The 18,613-nt window shown below is 42.6% G+C and overlaps 1 protein-coding gene across 2 annotated transcripts in view; it reads left to right on the top strand.

The window, feature by feature from the left end:
- Nucleotides 1–18,613, top strand: part of RYR3 (ryanodine receptor 3) — a 557,080-nt gene that overhangs the window by 178,210 nt on the left and 360,257 nt on the right. For both annotated transcript variants that reach the window (XM_027083790.1, XM_027083789.1), the window contains exon 2: nucleotides 10,602–10,721. In XM_027083790.1, the coding sequence (XP_026939591.1) occupies nucleotides 10,602–10,721 (120 nt within the window). The remainder of the gene's footprint in view (nucleotides 1–10,601; nucleotides 10,722–18,613) is intronic.

Below are 18,613 nucleotides of genomic sequence, written 5' to 3'. Positions count from 1 at the left end.
TGCTTCCAATGGCATTACTTCATTCTTTTTTATGGCTGAGTAATATTCCATTGCATATATGTATCACCTCTTCTTTATCCATTCCTCTGTTGATGGACACTTAGGCTGCTTCCATGTCTTAGCTATAGTGCTGCTATGAACATTGGGGTGCATGTCTCTTTTTGAATTATGGTTTTCTCTGGATATATGCCCAGCAGTGGGATTGAAGGATCATACAGTAGCTCTATTTTTAGTTTTTTAAGGAACCTCCATATTGTTCCATAGTGGCTGCATCAGTTTACATTCCCACCTTTTTAAAATTAGGTCCAGAGCAATGTTAGATCCAGAGACTTCCCTGCCACAACTGTTATCGACCCTTGCTCCCTCTTAGGTTAGACATCTAACGTCATGATTTGTTTTAGTGTTCTAGCTTTTTCCCTCTCGCTCTTCATCCCGGCTGATGTGCCTAACGAAGAAAGAAAGCAAAGGGGTGTGTGTATGCTCCCAGGTGTGGTCACTGGTGTAGGGGAGAAGGATTCAAAATATCAAGTTACAAATAATTTTATTAAAACAAAACAAAGCAAAACCCTTCCTGTGGGGCCTGAAATTCCCTTGGTACCAACTAGATCATTATTTTTCTACCCTGTGAGAATCGAAAATTTAAATACATTGACCATTATATCTAGGAGAAGATGTCATAGGTCACTGCATTCTTCCATGTCGCATAGCAGCATGTTCTATCTGAGAGGGACTTAATTGCATATGGGAACCCTAGTGCCTGCGGATCTCCCTAATAAATTCAGGGAAGGCTTTCCTCTTTGCCTTCTTCTCTGCAAGTTCCAAAGGGTCCAAGCCATGGGGGAGGCCGAGTCGATTTTATCATCAGACTTCAAATTCAGCCTTCTCGGCAATGGGAAACGTTTTAAAGAGGAAACAGGACACTTCTTTCGGTTGCTGGAGCATAGAGGGCCAGAGGGTTGTAGGCTGTGGGCTGCTTCCTTTGTTTGTCAGCCCTTAACATAAGCAATTCCAGCTGAAACTGAGGAGTGTTTGGACGCTTCCTGTAAAGGAATAAAAGGGTGTGATGAATTCATCGGTTTTGGAGGGCACTGTATTTAATAGGAAATAAAACCACTAGTCTTTTATTTGGTGGCGGAGTGCCTACCTGTACCAGGCACTGTTTAGGCCATTGGAGATACAGTGGTGAGCAAAACAGTATTCATGGAGGTTACATTCTAATGAAGGAGGAAAGAGATAAGAAACAAACAAGCACACGTTCTTAGGCGGTAAGTGCTAGTGCAGAAAGAAGGAAGATTAAGCAAAATGGGGAGCGCAGAGTGGGAATGGGGTTGTAATTTTATATTATCAGAGAGGCCTGGGAAGGCCTCTCTGGTAAACTGACACTGAGCAGACACCTAAAAGAAGTGAGGAAAGGAGCCCTGCAGGGATCTGGAGAAGAACATTCTGGGCAAAGAGAACAGCCAGTGCAAAGGGTTGCGGGGAGGAGCATGCTTCAAAAATTTGAGCTCCTAGAAGGAGGCCAGTGCAGCTGAAACTGAGCAAGCAAAAAGAGTGATAGAAGAGGGATCACAGGCAGGTAGACCTATTTTTAGGACCTCGTAGGCCACAGTGAGAATTCTGCCTTTTTCCTGAGTAAGACAAAGCCCCTGGCGAGTTTTGAGTAGTGGAGAGACATGATCTCAGTTAAAAGCCTTCCTCTGCCTACTGTGTCGAAAAGAGATACGAGTGGGGAATAAGTTCAGAGGTGATTGCAGTCATGGTGACAAGAGGCGATGGCATGACCAGGTGGTGGTGGTGAAGAGGATGCAAGATGGTCCAATCAGATGTATTTTGAAGGTAGAATGGGTGGGATTTGTTGCTGGTGTGAAAGTGAGGTGAGAAAAAAGAGGAATCAGTTATGACTTAAAGGTTTTTCTTTCGCCTGAGCATCTCAAGAATGGAGTTGCCACGTCCTGAGATAGATCACAGGAGGAACGTACAGGGGAGATGATTAGGAATTGGGCATATTAAGCAATTGGAGATACAAGTCTGGAGCTCAGAGGAGAAGTTTAAACTGGTGATACAAATTTGAGAGTCATTAATATCAATGACTACATATGGTTTTTAAAGCCATGAAACCAAATGAGATGACCAGGGAGGGGAGTTCAGTTAAAGAAAAGAACCCTGAGGAATAGTCTGGGAGCACAGCTCCAGCATTACACAGGCTAGGCCAGCCAAGGAGCTGGAGAGGGAACTGCTAGTGAATAGGAGCAAAAAGCAAGAGAAAGTCTACCCTATGAACCAAATGATGAAAGTATTTCAAAAAGGGAGGAACGATAAACTATATCATCTTTGTCTCTTGGGGTCCTGTCATTTCCATTTTATTGCATTTCGCAGCAACCCATGAGTAGTAAGGAACCAGAGATAGGAGCCATTCCTAAGTTTTGACAGATTGGAAAAACAACGAGTTCCAAAGGTGTAATCGTACTAAAACCGAAACAGACAATAGCAACAGCAAACCCCTAGAAATGTTATCCTTAGAGGCACAACGTAATGTCAGCCTCTAGAGCTGGACGTCAGGCGAGTTAATCTCCTCCCTCAGTCATCACCTTTAGCTTCATAATTTTTTAAATGGGGTTAAGAATATTTGTAGCTCTCATAGGGCCATGGTGGAAGTGAACAGCGTATCATAGAGCCTTTTATATATCCCAACGATTTCCATGTTGGCATTCTAGACCCTGCAAGTAAGAAAATACAGAAGTCTCTTTACGGTGCAATTTTTATACATAAATATTTTGTTAATATTATGAGTTGTTTTCAAAATATATGATTCTTTCATTAAATTCACAAATATTTGTGCTTTTCTACTCAGTGCCAGGCACTGAGGGTTCACGGGGAAACGAGAGGCCCCCGCTCCTAAGGAGCTTCGACACTGAGGAAGCAAATAGTTAAAATGATTGACACTTAGAATGTCCAGTAGACCGCCAGTGCCATTAATCCTTGTGAAAGCATCTGCGGATGGTCTCGTCATCCCAACAGCCCACTTATTTTTCATTTAAGAGATGCTTTGGGGTAAAGCCTTAGAATGAGCCCTGTTACCCATGTCTGTATATGTTTAGCAGGTAGCTCTAACTGTATCGGTTCCCAAAATAGTGCCTGATGTTCAAGATGAGTAGCTAGGCCACATATTCCTTTTTAAAGCAATAAATGGTTATGGATTGTCCTCTGCAGTCATATCTGCACTTAAACGTGGACCATGAAATCTGCTGGACTGCACTCTGTCCCACGTGCTCCCGCGCTTCTCTGTACCAGTGTGCACAGCTCACTATGGGGCTGTCATCAGCTGCCTGATGATCTACCTCAAAGAGGGCTGTCAGCCATTTTGTTTTATCCCAGAATCCTTTGCGAATGACCCAGAGAGAAGAGGGAGAGCCAAGGTGCCTCTGGCCATCAACTCCGAGATGGCGAAAACGGACACTCCAGTCCTTGGGCTGGGAGGCAGGGGGTAAGAAAGGAGCAGTAGGGATAGAATAGGCAAACCCCATTCATTTTCAAGTTCAAAGTTCTTTAGCTAGCAGAGTACAGAAAGAACTTTACTTTGTCAGAGGTGACCTGTGATAATATGAAATCTCAGCAAAGAGAGCTGAAGGCTGTAGATTCTTGTTCAGGGACAGTCAGTCAACACCAGCACAGGCTCAAGCTATGACAGGAGCAGCTGGTGCTCGTGAACCACATAGCTTGGAGGGATGCTGATATATGATATACCTTAGATTTTAATCTTTTTCTCCCCTCTGCTACAAGTTTGGGGATGATGGTCACTCCTTCCATTGTTATAGTCATGGGACACAGGGAAATTTGGTTTTCTTCTTTAGTTCTCCGGCTGTTCTCTCTGGCATCGTGCTCTGTGATTTGGTTACTTTATAAGTCATATGGCCACGTGAGAGGGCTGGGCTATATCTATTTTTATCGACACCATCACCATGGGCCTTAGAGTCTGGAAGACAAGTTTCAGCCCTATTGCTAAGGTCAGTCTCTTGGAGTCGAGAGCCAATTTGGCACCATGGTAAAGAGGACAGGCTCCTGATTCATGAAATCCTAGGTTCAAGGTCAGAATCTGTCACTTGCATGCTCTGCGGTGTTATTAATTAACCTCTCTGTGCCTCAACCGCTTTATCCACAAATAGAGAGAATATTAGTACCCATCCAAGGGTGGTTGTAAGGACTAGACTGAGATTTTGGAACGTGGTGGCACATCGTGGCTGTTCATTGAATGGTCATTCATTAAAATTGGCTAATTCCTTAGAGCTTTGGTCTCCTCATTCTCAGAACGGTTGTGTTGATGTGAGTGTTAATAATCTGGGGGGAGATTTCAGCAGAGTGTCTGGTATGGAGTGACTGGTTATTATTATCAGTAATAATAGCAGCTAAGCAACAGAAACTAGAAAATTTTGAAATGGACTCTAAGGCCTCATCGTTGCTTGTTCCCTATTACTTCGTTACGTCAACGTCTGTTCTCTTTTGATGAGATTACTCAGTTCTGACTCGCCAGTGAAGCAGGGACCCTTTCTACACTAACTGTTGTTACGTGAGAGTAGAGAAATCTCGTCTTTTAATCGGATTCCGTATCCCAATCAGTCAACGTGATTTTACCAAACGCATTATGTTCCCAGCTTGGCCGGAGAAGCAGTTTTCTGCTCTAGCAGAGTTTGTAAATAACTGGGCTTACAAGGTGAAAACACGCCCATTCAATAAGTTATAACTGGGTGTATAATGTGTATAAGGTGCCGTGCTTGTGAGTATCCTGATAGGTGTAAACTTGAACCAGATGGGGATCCTGCCCTCAAGGGATACAAAGTCAACCGAGAGGAGCTGAGAGAGACCATGGATATAGAGCCTGGACTGGCTACCAGGCTCTACCCCTCGCCACCATGAGACCTTAGGCAAGTTACTTAACTGCTCTGCACAGGGGCTTCTCATTTGTCAAATAGAGATGACAATAGTACCTACATCATAATGTTGATGTGAAGCTTAAATGGGTTATTTTGCATAAAGCACAGTGCCTGTTACACAATCAGAGATTAGCAAACGTGAGGCATTTCCAAATATAACATGGAGCTGGGGATAAGACATGCATATGAATAATCATAATGCAAGAGTAGGGTGATAATTGCTATGGAAGTTCGGCAGGAGAGGTGACATGACCTGGGCTTCATAAAGAATGTGGTATTTGAGCCAAGCTTGGGAGGCTAGGGAATCTGTGAACTTGGAAAAATAGGGCAAATCATGGCAGCTTTAGAATTAGAGACAGCATGAGGAAGGGCATGGAGGTAAAGAAGGCCAAGGACGTCTGTAGGGAAGAACTTGGGAAGATAAGTTGGAAGGTGAAGGTCCTCATATGCTAGTTCAAGAAATTTATATTTGTTTTACGGATAGTGTAGACACTCATAGTGGATTTTCAGCAGGAAAATGATAAGGTAGGAGCTATGCCTCCAGGAACAGACCAGAGGAAGAATGTTCTGGGTGTTGTTATAGCCTTGTCCTGGGCTCTAGAACTCCAGTCTCTCCTTCCTCTGGCCCATTTGCTGTAAGACAGGAGGGAGAGGAGGCTCATAGATACACAGGGGGTGACGATGCTGAGCCTGGGCTGCAGAGGGGTTGGATGTGTCATGAACAAACACAGGAAACATAAAATAATAGTAGATGGAAAAGGAAGCCTTTTGATGCGTTGGGACATGTTGCTTTGAGGTGTTGATAAGTCCGTGGATCGACCTAGGAATAGGTGGAGGTTTGGGACCTTGGGATGCCTTCAGGTTGGAGGTACAGATGGCATAACGACTTCTCAGAATAAAACTGGAAGCCTGAAGAATGGATGGGGTTGCTAAGGGAAAATGACAAAGACCTATCCTTGGGCGATCCCTATGTTTAGGGGTAGCTGGAGAAAGGGAACATGGGAAGGATCCATTGGAAAGGTAGGAGAACTTAGGAGAATACAGAGTCGAATGAAGGGATGGAGGGATTTCAAGAAGGAGCATTTCATGGAGGCTGAGCAAGACTTATTTGGGAGGCAGTAGGCAATAGGAATGGAGGAGAGATAAGGTTAGAGGTAAAGGGGAGAACTCAACAGTGGTGGGGAGGGACGCTTTAAAAGCCAGACAGAGGGCTTCCCTGGTGGCGCAGTGGTTAAGAATCCGCCTGCCAATGCAGGGGACACGGGTTCGAGCCCTGGTCCGGGAAGACCCCACATGCTGCGGAGCAACTAAGCCCGTGCGCCACAACTACTGAGCCTGCGCTCCAGAGCCCATGAGCCACAACTCCTGAAGCCCGGCGCCTGGAGCCTGTGCTCTGCAACAAAAGAAGTCACCGCAATGAGAAGCCCGTGCACCGCAAGGAAGAGTAGCCCCCGCTCACCGCAACTAGAGAAAGCCCGCACGCAGCAACAAAGACCCAATGCAGCCAAAAATAAATAAATAAAATAAATAAAAATTATTAAAAAAAAAAAAAAAAGCCAGGCAGAGACCTTTTGACTTATTTGGTAGAAATCCAGAAACCTTTATGTGATCTTACAGAGATTATTTCCTGGGGACCTAGGGGATTCATACCCCTCACCCTTAACGACAGAGGCTGGGTCTGAAAGGTCTCACCATTACTGATTATTGTGCCCTCTTACAGATGGAAGGTATTATTATTTGATACTGACTGTGTTGGATCTGCTATTAAGTCCTACAAAAAAGGACAAATTTTACGGTCTGGTTCCAGTGAATAAAGATTCAAACAAGCTGAGAATGCATTACCAAAAAAAACCCCCATAAATTTATAGTAGAACAAAACTTCAAAATTGTGTTGTTTTCTCTATCAAAAAATCAATCATTTTCCTTGCTGGGGTGGTGGAAATAATGGAGCTGGCAGTGCCCTCTTGGAACTAGACGTCTTGATGAAGAGGAAAGCAGGAATAGTGAAAGAGAATGAGAACGCAGGCAAGCGAGGAGATTGCATCTATAGAGTGAGATAGTCTAGTTTCGGATTTTAGAATTGGAATCATTCCAGGTTATGACAGGGAATGTTCATTAGAGTGTGTTACTAAAACAGAGCGGCAGTCATTAGGTCTAGGTGTTCTTCTTGAATAGATTGTCCACATGAACCTTGAAGCTACTTGAGATGATGACTGAAGCAGAGTGGAGAAAGGCTGTGGGCTGGGCTTTCAGCTGTCAGCTCCATCATGACAGTATTAACAGATCTCCTCTTATAAAACCTGGTGTACTCCACGGTAGCCTGGAAGAATTCTGTGCCCTTGGAAGGTAGTCAGTACCTGTGTGGTGAAATCACACAAAAATGTTTATCAAATTTCCTGATTGTCATTAAGAGTCAGATAAATGGTGGGAGAAGTAACTAGTCTGTTGATAGATTGCCAGAGAAGATGTGGAGATTGGCTATCATGTGTCTCAAACTAGAAGAGTGTTTGTACCTGAGTAGAAGAGGAATGATCTGAGTTGGCACTGGATGTGAGGAAAGCGTGAGCTTCTGGGGAGAGGAGATAACAAATGTGGAAGAATTTCCAACTTTCAATTAAAGGGGCTTCCTTGGAAACGGAATTATCTGGAAATTCCCAGGTTTGCTTTAAATCAAAGGGAGAAAGGAAGTGAGATAACAAGAGGGGAGAAAGTATACATCATCAGTACAGGGATCAATAAACTAGATAGGGCTGGTAACTGGGGGGGACTTGCGTTCTGTGTTTCACTAGGGAGTGAGAGAATTCATGAGATGGGTTAAATTAACTCATCTTATGATTCCAAATGGTGCAGAGATTTCCGGGTCAGGCACTCCAAGGATCCAGATGTCTGTCTATTGAAGGTTTGTGGAGATAATAGCTGCTGTCTGGAGCGAAGGCAGGTACGGGCTGCCACGCCAGATGGTGTCTGTAGCCAGGTCAGCACGGAGCATACGGTTCCAGACAGCATGTGGAAAAATGCGAAAGTGTTTGGAGAAGGGTGCGTTTGACCCAGAGTCCCACACCACCTGTGTCCCCCACCGTGCTGACTTGGACAGCACCTGTACATGGGTGCTCTTTAGGAAGTGGTTAATGAGCCAGGGCAATTCCTTTTTTTTTTTTAATAAATTTATTTATTTATTTTTTTGGCTGCGTCGGGTCTTCGTTGCCGTGTGCGGGCTTTCTCTAGTTGCGACGAGCGGGGGCTACTCATCATTGCAGTGGCTTCTCTCTGTGGTGGAGCACAGGCTCTAGGCACGCGGGCTGCAGTAATTGTGGCTCGCGGACTCAGTCGTTGTGGCTCGCGGGCTTAGTTGCTCTGCGGCATGAGGGATCTTCCCAGACCAGGGCTCGAACCCGTGTCCCCTGCATGGCCAGGTGGATTCTTAACCACTGCGCCACCAGGGAAGTCCCCAGGGCAGTTCTTTTATTTCATCAGTTGATTGGCAGCCTAGGTTGTGAGGTTGTGAGTTATAGCACAGGTCAATTTCAGAAGACAACGATCCCACGGCAGCTAGTGCAAGGTGGTTTGGGCACTTTGGGGTGGAAAGAGCGTGGGAAAGGAGATCATGGAAAGAGATTCTCTAAGACACATATTGAAAAGAAAACCCTGTCGACTTTCACTAGTTCGTGAAAAGTCTGGTCCATAGAACCACTCCTGTGATTTCCAGATTTTCCTGTTTTCACTGGGGAGTGGTGCGTAGGTGGGAGATATTTAGATATTTCTCAACAGGGGTCCTCTTGACTTTTTGGACAGGTAAATTATGTGTTATGAGGACTGCCTCTTGCAGTACAGACCATTGAACGCCCACGGCCACTGTCTTGTAGCACTCTTCCATCAACACAGAGTACTCCCCCACGGCCTGTGCCCCTTAGGGAGGATGGTATCACCGCTGGTTGCTGTGGGATCTGGGGGAGACTGCCCCCGGGGAAAAACTTCATCCTTGTCAGAGATTTCCCTGAGCCCACATGTTGAGAATAGTGGTATTCTGGAGTTTTCTTCTGTCTCAGTTCAAACGAAGACTGAATTCTGGCTTCACTAGACGCAGAGGCTTGAATTTATTACTGACTCAATTTAGTGATGAACGGTGACATTTCAGTGCTAGTGAAAGTGTGGAGCTTTTTTTTATTCCCTCAGTCTGCACCTCTTATGTCTGTGGTTTGTGGCTTCTCGAACTTCCCTGCTGCCCCTAGCCAATCCCTGGGCACCTACAGCCATCTTTCTGGGGGTTGGTCTATTGACTCTCTTCATGTTCCCACCAAGTAGAGGATTTCATTTTTCCACATGACCACATAGGCTGTAGACACAGGTGAAGAAAAACCGTGCCCATTTAGTATGCCTTTCCAATACTCCAGGACAGACACTAACACCGGGGACATGGGAGTGAGACGGGGAACAGGACAGCCATTGCTAAAGAGAAAGCTCTACCTGGTGCTTCTCTGGTTACTCCTTTTTTTTTTTTTTTTTTAACATCTTTATTGGGGTATAATTGCTTTACAATGGTGTGTTGGTTTCTGCTTTATAACAAAGTGAATCAGTTATACATATACATATGTTCCCATATCTCTTCCCTCTTGCATCTCCCTCCCTCCCACCCTCCCTATCCCGCCCCTCCAGCTGTCACAAAGCACGGAGCTGATCTCCCTGTGCTATGCGGCTGCTTCCCACTAGCTATCTACCTTACGTTTTGTAGTGTATATATGTCCATTAACTTCACCATGTCTGGAAATCTTTTTGATGTTTGCAACCCAAAGTCAGGCGGTAGCCGAGAGAGAGCATGTGGACTGACAGGTGGGAGGAGTAAGGAGGGAGTGGTTGGTAAGGAGAAGGTTTTCCTCTCCGCCTCAGGCAGGGTTGAGCACGAGGTGAGCATATTAGTGTAAACGGAGGTCAGCCTCATTTCTGGACCATCAACCAGAGGAATGCCATTCAAACAAGGTGTCTGCAGTTGGAGGAGGGCTGCTTTTGAGACTGATGCCTCCTTGGGAATCCAGAGTGGCTCCCCCACTCGGCCTTCAGCATCTCCTTCCAGCCTGGCTCCTCCAGGTTTCTTTCTGTCTTCCTCTCCCATATGTCTGACACCCATCTGCTGCCTCTCTCCACAGCCTCCTCTGTCACCTCCGGCAGGTGCGTTATCACTGCAGGCACCCCCTCCCCCCGACAAAACACGTCTCTTCTCTCCCTGACGTAAAATGGACTTTCCCTCCACAACTCCCACCTCCTTCAGATCTCTGCTGTTGTCTCTGTCTCCCTCCATCTCACCTCATTGTTTCATTGTTTCTTTGGAGAGATCCCTTAGTTTTACTTTCACGTTCACTCAAGTGTTGAAACCAACTGCTCGCTTGGATGGTGGGCAGTTTGTACATTTCACAAGTGAGGCTCACGCGGTGTATGTAAGTAGTACCTCTGTTCCGTGTACTTGCTCTCTCTGACCCCACCCCAGATTTGAGGAGAGTCCTAACTCAAGGGAGGAGCTCGGTGGTGCCATGTGAAGAACGAAGTCTCCTTTATCTAATATTCAAAGACATGTGCCCCTCAGCGCACCTGGTAAAGGCACAGCGAGGTGCCCTGGGGGCTTGGCTCTGCATGGGGATGTAGCCCCCTCCCTGCTCACATGGGTCTCTGTTCCCCTGGCAGGAAGATGAAGTGGTCCTCCAGTGCATCGCCAACATTCACAAGGAACAGAGGAAGTTCTGCCTGGCAGCTGAGGGACTTGGGAATCGCCTGTGCTTCTTGGAACCCACTTCAGAAGCCAAGGTGAGGTTGACTGTCTGCCCTGCACCTTCCCGTTTGGCACCCCGAAGTCGTCTAGGCGATGGGACTGCTGGGATATGGTGGTGAGGGTGATAAGGATGGTGAGGAAGAAATCTGAAAGGACACATTTATTTTTAAAATGGGAAGCAGATGAGAACACTGTCGTTCAGTGTTCAGCAGGGCACGGAGGATGCCTTGAGGTCATTGTCAGTCTTCATGGAGGAGGTTCTTTTAGTACCTCCAGCGCACCTTCCTTGTTGTTAATTCCTAGAAATCTGAGTGCGTGTTCTGTACTCCCAGCGATCGTTTTATTGCTACAGGGACTCATATCCTTGGACCTGTGTTGCACAGCAAGCTCATCACTTTCAGCTGTGACTGTGCTGAGATTGTTGTAACTGCCTGCTGTGCCCTGGGGGCAGAGAGGAATGTTTGCTCTGGTTCCCACCTGCGGGGTGGCATGTAACATCATCTCTCCTCAGCCAAACTTTGCTTCCTGCATTTTCAGTTGCTTTCTGCTTTTCCTGAACTGTATGTCAGGTGGATCTGTGTGCCCAGTGTTCTCACAGTACTTTGTAGTCCTGGAAAGACCTTTATATCAGTCAGGGTTTTCCAGAGAAACAGAACCAATAGGATCTCTCCCTTTTTCTAGATAGGTGGGTGGATGGATGGGTGGATGGATGGCTGGATGGATGGGTGGATGGATGGATGGGTGGATGGATGGATGGATGGGTGGGTGGATGGATGGGTGGATAGATGGATATGGATTTATTTTAAGGAACTGGATCATGCAATTAGGGAGGCTGGCAAGTCTGAAATCAGTAGGTTCAGATCAACTGGAAACTCAGGAATTAATGCTGTCTTAAGGCAGATTTTTTTTCTCCTCCAAGAAACCTCAGTTTTTATTCTTAAGGCTTTCAACTGATTGGGGGAGGCCCACCCACATTATCAAGGGTAATCCCCTTTAAAGTCGACTAATTGCAGATGTTAATTACATCTACAAAATGCCTTCACATCAAAACCTAGATCGGTGTTTGATTAAATAACCGAGTACTGTAGTCTAGCCAAGTTGGTGCACAATTAACCATCACCCCTCCACGCTCAGTTGTTCTTACAGAATCTTTTTAAATTTTAAATCAGAAGATGGTTACATTTTCCAGTGAGCCCACCTGATTGATATGTCATTTCTCCATGTGAACATACACAACACAGGCACACATGCAGAGTCTGGGCTAATCGTAGCGCAGCAGATGTGCACCGTGATGGCTGTGTCTCCCAGAAGCCCTCTCTTCTCCCTCTCCCTGCTCCCTCCCGTGTAGGTCACTGATGCACAAGCAGAGACATATGTATGTCAGTGGCATGTAGGACAGGGTCACGTTCAAATGAATGCCAGAGCAAAGAGACAAGGAAGATTTTTATCTTTTTAAAGGTCTTAGGCTTGATTTCCCTGAAGCCTTTTCTCATTTACTTTTGTTCTTAGCTAGGTTTTTTCCTTTTCATTCCCAGCAGTCCGGGATAATAGGAAGCTCATTAGATTATAAGTCAAGCAGTTAATTCTCAGCCATTAGCTCATCATGTGACCATGAGCAAGTCGCTCAGTCTTGTTTTCAGCTTTCTCACCTGCCGGATTAGATGCAGCCTGGTGCAGTAGAAAGAGCATTGGCCTGAATTAGAAACCCATGGTACCATTTTCTAGTCATCCACTGAGTGGGTCCTAGGACGTTGGTTTAGGGCACAGCTCTGGAACCGGACTGGCAAGAGCTGGAATCCTGTCTCCACCACTCACCAGCTAAGCCAGGGCCTTGAGCAAGGTATCTCACCTTTCTGAACTTAGTTTTCTCCTCTGCCTAGTGGGAATTTAATAGGACCTACCTAATAAGGTCGTTATTAGGATTAAATGAATTAATACGTGTGAACCACCTAGCACATTGTAAACTCTGTTTAACCACTGGCTATTGTGATTTACTCTTACCTAGACCAGATCACCTAAAACAAATTAAAGAGAACTGTATATCATAATCTAAGAATTCTTTGTATCTCACAGGTGTAAAAATAATAAACTACAGCACTCATAAATACATTAGGGTTAAGACGAATCCTTCCTAACCCCTGCTTGACTAAGGGATTGTCCTTATTTTAATTTTTCATTTTAAATGTAAAACAAGATAACACGACTGAAGAATTTTTAAACAAAATAAAATGGGTCATCTATAACTGTATTCCCTTGTCACAACTGTTTTCATTTTTGTTTTGCACTCTGGCCTTTGTCCACGTGTACCCATATATTTTCGAAGTCGTACTCATAGTAGATATTCAGACATTCCGCTTTTTTTCTTTCATGTTTCAGTCAGTTCCATATTGCTATGTAGGCTTCGTGGTTATTTAAAAAAAAAAAATCATGTATGTGGTTTTGTTGGTTTACTGTTGCTTCCTGGAGTAATGTCCCGGAGAAGAATTAATGATATCAGAAGGATAAACAATATTAAACTACTTTCTTAAAAGGAGATACCAGTTGTTACAGTTAGCACACCCACTATCATGTGAGTGTCTCTCTTTTATATACAGTATGAAGAAAATGTACCATGAGGGCTTCTTACAGAAAAACAGGGTAAAGTTCCTGGAAAGGATAGAGTAGGTCTTCAGAATTTCCCGTCACCACTCCTGAGAGCAGCCTGCTAGATGAGCCCATTTTCTGTGGCTTCAGGCTTTCCTACAACCAGCTTCAACTATCGCACACACCTCTTCTGGCCTGTCCCCTCCCTTTTCAGTAGATACTTCTCCTAATTCTCTACCATCAGATTTCACAACCAGCTGTGCCATTCTTAGGCTCTTGGAAACTAATATAAGCCATGCAATGAAGTGAGAAGGCGTGTGTATTCCCAAGGCTGGCACTGGGCATGAGACACAGACCTCAAATGTCACTCTTATCAGCTGGCTAGAGCCAAATGGTGACCTTGGGCATTCCCAGTCAAGGGTATTTCAAGCTAGTTGAGGCTCAGAGAGAGAAAACTGAGATGAACTCTAGGGAGAAGAAAGACCTCAGAGAAAGAACAGTTGAGATAAGGTACTTAAAAGAGATTCTCAGTATATGAGCCCTGAGAAAAAGAGGTCATATTGAAGCAAGGAGTGAGAGGGCAGAAGAATAAGAAGCAAAAGTATAAGAATGTGAACACTTGCTATAGACCTGGAGACTGTTGAGCACTTGGGAGAGTTCTTGTGACTTTGATTCCTGTTTGTCATGGCCCACCCTTCTCTGAAGGCCCCTTAAACTGCAGATGTTAGTTCATGAAAGCACCCTTATTCAGCTTTCCATTCTAATGAGCACAGCTTGGGGAGTTAAAAGGTATTTTGTTTTGTAGGGAAGACTCAGGGTTAAAACCAGAGACCAGGAAACATCGAGGGGAAGTGTTGCTTCTCTATTTTATCAATAGCAGCAAATGTTTATTGACTGTTATTTTTAAGTGGAAAATGTGTTTCTAGGAATCAGGAATTTACTACTTTTCCTCTGGTTCTTATTATATCTCATCTATGATGTATCTGCAGTGTCCACAAGCGGGTTGTCTTTGGTTCAACTTCACATCCAGACTCATAAGATGCTGATAGACCCCAGTCTGCTCAGTAGGACAGGGACCACAGCTTGCCTGCTGGGAAGTGTCAGGCACTCCTGCGGGAATCCTTGCAGCTATCCAGGAGCTGCCTTCTGAATCCCCACCCCAAATGACAGCTCGAGTTCAAAGAGACAAGGTCCACATCAGGCAGGTGTGGAGTCACCATGGCTTAAAAGCCTCATGGACCCCAGGAGCCAGTGTATCTTGTAACAACTCCATAGACATAGCTTTTGAGATGCCCACGAAGGACCACCACCACTACAAGTGTCATCATACTTGGGGAAATCACAAATATAGGACTTGCCATGAGGTACTGGTGGTCTTTCCAGTCCAGAGACAGGCTACCAATCAGGGATCATTTTCACCCTAAGTAATGTTCCCTAGTAACATAATTAACATATCAGTTTTATCAAGTTGTCCCAAGAACAAAACTGGACAATTAACTGAAGGTCAGATTCTCATGCCGAAAGAGAAAATTTCATAAGCTTTATCCCATAGGAGTCTTCACTGATGACCATCACTTAACTACTGCAGCCCAACACCTTTCCAAATCCTGACTTCCACCTTCCTTAACTGTATTGTAGATCATCAAAAAGGAGGAAAAATATGGGAACTTTTTGTTTAAAATCAGTTGCAACAGACTGAGGTTTGTTTGTTTCACTGATTTTAATGATAATGAAACTGCAATTAATGAAGTGAAACAACTTACCCTAGTACCCTTCAAAAGCCAGTGTCACATCTAAAGCCTTTGGGCTCTAGTGTCTCAGAAAAAAAGTTCTGCCTCTGTCAGGGAACATTGTGTCTTACTGATCATGGTTTATTCAAAGTGAAAAATCCAGTTTCTTATCTAATTTTCAAACTGAACATTTTCAGGGTAAATTTTATTCCTATTGTTTTCACCTCGTCTTTTGAAAACTGAAAAATAGTCTGCTGTGGTTTCTGAAAACTTGTATAGGTTCTCAAGACCCAGAATTAAACATTTGCGATTGTGCAAACATCATTATGTCAATGACATGAATTAGGATAGAATTCTTGGCTAAAAAACCCTTATTTTCTGTTGCTTTTATTATCTTCAGCTCAGAAAGATTTACTGTTTACTCCTAAAAAACTAGGCCTATGCAAATTTACAGACAGAGGCCCAGCCTGACATTGTATACCCTTTTCTGAACTTCTGATCGTTACTTTAGTGTGTAGTGTTCTCTATGGACTTGAGATCTTATGAAAGGCCAAACTATTATAAAACTTACTTCAAAAAATTCCCTTGTCTTAACAATATAAAGAGACTTACACATTAATATAAAGAGACTTAACACATCTTTTTGGTTTTTTAACAGTTATCAAGCATCGTATGCCGCGGTGCTTACATACTTTCTTTCATTTAATCTTTACAACCCTATGGAGCAAATATTATTCTCATTTACAGAAAAAGAAAGAACAATTGAGACAAAGTTAGATGACTTCCTGAAGATGATTCATTACAAACTCGAATCACTGTCTAATTTCTATAATGCTCATCAATAAAGAGTATTATGACTCTAACTTATTTAATTATAAAGAAGCCATATTTCTTCAAGTGGTTAGATTTTAAGAATACCTGGGCAGATCTCCACACGCCTCCCACAACCTTCCTTCATGTGTCCTCTGAATGCCTGACATTCCAAAGTTAGAAATATGTATTTTGCCTAAATCAAACAGAATCTATTAAAATGCAGATGCTCTCAACACATGAAGCAATATTAAAATTTTTATAGCTAATTTTTTACAATATAAAGATTATATTTTTTCCTAGAAAGTAAGTTTATAAAGGGGTGATAAGGCAGATTACTAAGTGCCTCAGTATTGAGATATAAGGCACAGAAACACTGTAAACGGGGTAGTGGAGGGGTGATCAAAACATCCATTGCATTGCAGTAGGATGGTTTACTTGTCTTTTCTCCTGCCCTCCACCATTCTGTGATCACTGAAGTCAAAGACTATATAGGCATACCTTAGAGATATTGCAGGTTTGGGTCCAGACCACTTCAATAAAGCAAATATCGCAATAAAGTGAGTCACACGAATTTTTTTGGTTTCCCAGTGAGTTTAAAAGTTATGTTTACACTATAATGTAGTGTGTTAAGGGTGTAATAGCGTTATGTCCAAAAGTAACAATGTACATAAATTAATTTAAAAATATTGCTAAAAAAAATGCTAACCGTTATCTAAGCCTTCAGCCAGTCGTAGTAGTAACTCAAAGATCACTGATCACAGCTCACCATTACAAGCATAATAATGAAAAAGTTTGAAATATTGTGAGAATTACCAAAATGTGACACAGAGATGCAACGTGAGCAAATGTTGTTGGGAAAATGGTGCCGATAGATTTGCTCAACATAGTGGCCACTGACCTTCAATGTGAAAATAAAGCAATATTTGCAAATCACAATAAAATGAAACATAAAAAAAAAAACTATGCTTGTATAGTATAGCAGTTAAGAAACACAGCCGTGGAGCTAGAATTTCTGGGCTGGTAATTTTGGCTTCACTGCCTAATAGCTTTATGACCATGGTTCAAATGACTTCTCTCTCTTTGCCCCAGTTTCTTCATCTTTAAAAATGTTCCCATCTCATAGGATTATCATGAAGATTTAATAACAATGGTTTATAATTGTAAAGTACTTACATGGGGCCTGACACATCCAAAGTGCTATTTAAGCAATAGCATTTATTATCCCCAGCAGAGGGTCAGACACACATTAGGTCCTCAGGAACTGTTGCTTTATTCAGTTAAGTTACCCATGTACTGAATTAATTAATTAAAAGGCCTGGATTTGAGGATCAGCAGGACATTTGTGACCTTAAAAGTGACATATAAAGGAGAGTCAGAGAGCGTAAGTTAGATAAAAAGGATTAAGCAATAAGCGAATGGTTTTAAAAAGTAAGATGAATTAGTGGGATGTAGATTTTTATGTTACCGACTTCTAATTTAATTTTAATATGGTCAGAGAACATACTCTGTATGATTTCAATCCTTTGCAATTTATTGGGACTTATTTTTCAGCCCAGCATATGGTATATCTTGAAGAATGTTCCATATGTACTTAAAAAAGCTGCATTCTGTAGTTGTTGAATGTAGTGTTTTATGAATGTCAAGATGAATATTCTTACTAAATTGTATCTACTTATTCTGTCAATTACTGAGAGATGTTAAAAACTGAAGATTTGCCTGTGTCTTTCGTTAGTTCTGTCAGTTTTGTTATATGTATTTTAAAACTCTGTTTTAGGTGTGCACATTTAGAATTTTTGTTTGTTTTCTGATGAATCGGTCCTTTTCTCATTATCAAATGTAACTGTTTATCCTTGGTCTTACAATATACATTGACTGATACTAATCTAGCCGTAAGCTTTCTAATGTTTACTGTTTGTGTGGTATATCTTTTTCCATCTTTTTGTTTTCAACTTGTTTTTATCTTTATTTTTAAAATATGTCCCTTATAAACAGCATAGAGTTAAGTGTTGATTCCCACCCATTCTATAATCTCTACTGTTTTATTGGAGTGTTCGGTCCATTTACATTTATTGTAATAGTTGATACTATTGGGTTTTAGTCTACTATCTTGCTATTTGTTCTGTGTGTGTATATATACCCTAGTTTTTGTCCCAGTTTCTCCTTTTCTGCCTGCTTTAGAATAAATCAAATATTTTTTAAAATGTCCCATTTTATCTATTCTATTGGCTTTATAGCTCTACTTCTTGGTATTGTTTTTCACTAGTTCCTTTGGGGATTACAGTATGAATCCTTAACTTATCACAATCTTCTGTGAGTTACTATTACATTACTATCCTTATCCTTTGTGCACTATTGACATGTGTTTTATTTCTACAAGTTATATAGTGTGCAATACTTTATTATTTTTGTTGCAAAGAGTCGATTGTCTTTTAAAGAAATTAAGAAAAGAAAAAAGATGGTTTTTATAAAAATAATATCCAGGTATGTAACATTTTTAGTGCTCTTCAGGTTTTCCTTTAGATCCAGATTTCCATCTGGTACCTTTTCCTCCAGCCTGAAAAATATCCTTTAGTGTTTTTCATAGTGAAAATCTGCCAGAGACAAACTCACCCAGCTTTTTTTGTTCACTGAGAATATCTTTATTTTGTCTCTGTTTTTTGAAGGATATTTTCTCTGGTTATAAAATCCTGGTTTGACTTTTTTCTTTCAGCACTTTAAAGATGGTGTTGTGTTGTCTTTGGCCTGCATTTATTTTTTTTTTAATGAAAAATGAGCTATCATTTTATCATTTCTCTATATGA

This window comes from Aethalodelphis obliquidens, unplaced genomic scaffold (assembly GCF_003676395.1).
Source record: "Aethalodelphis obliquidens isolate GAN/ISIS:26980383/991018 unplaced genomic scaffold, ASM367639v1 scaffold51, whole genome shotgun sequence".
NCBI classification, from domain to species: domain Eukaryota; kingdom Metazoa; phylum Chordata; class Mammalia; order Artiodactyla; family Delphinidae; genus Aethalodelphis; species Aethalodelphis obliquidens.
The sequence above is the reverse complement of the archived record's forward strand: the minus strand, read 5'-3'. Positions and strand labels throughout refer to the sequence as shown.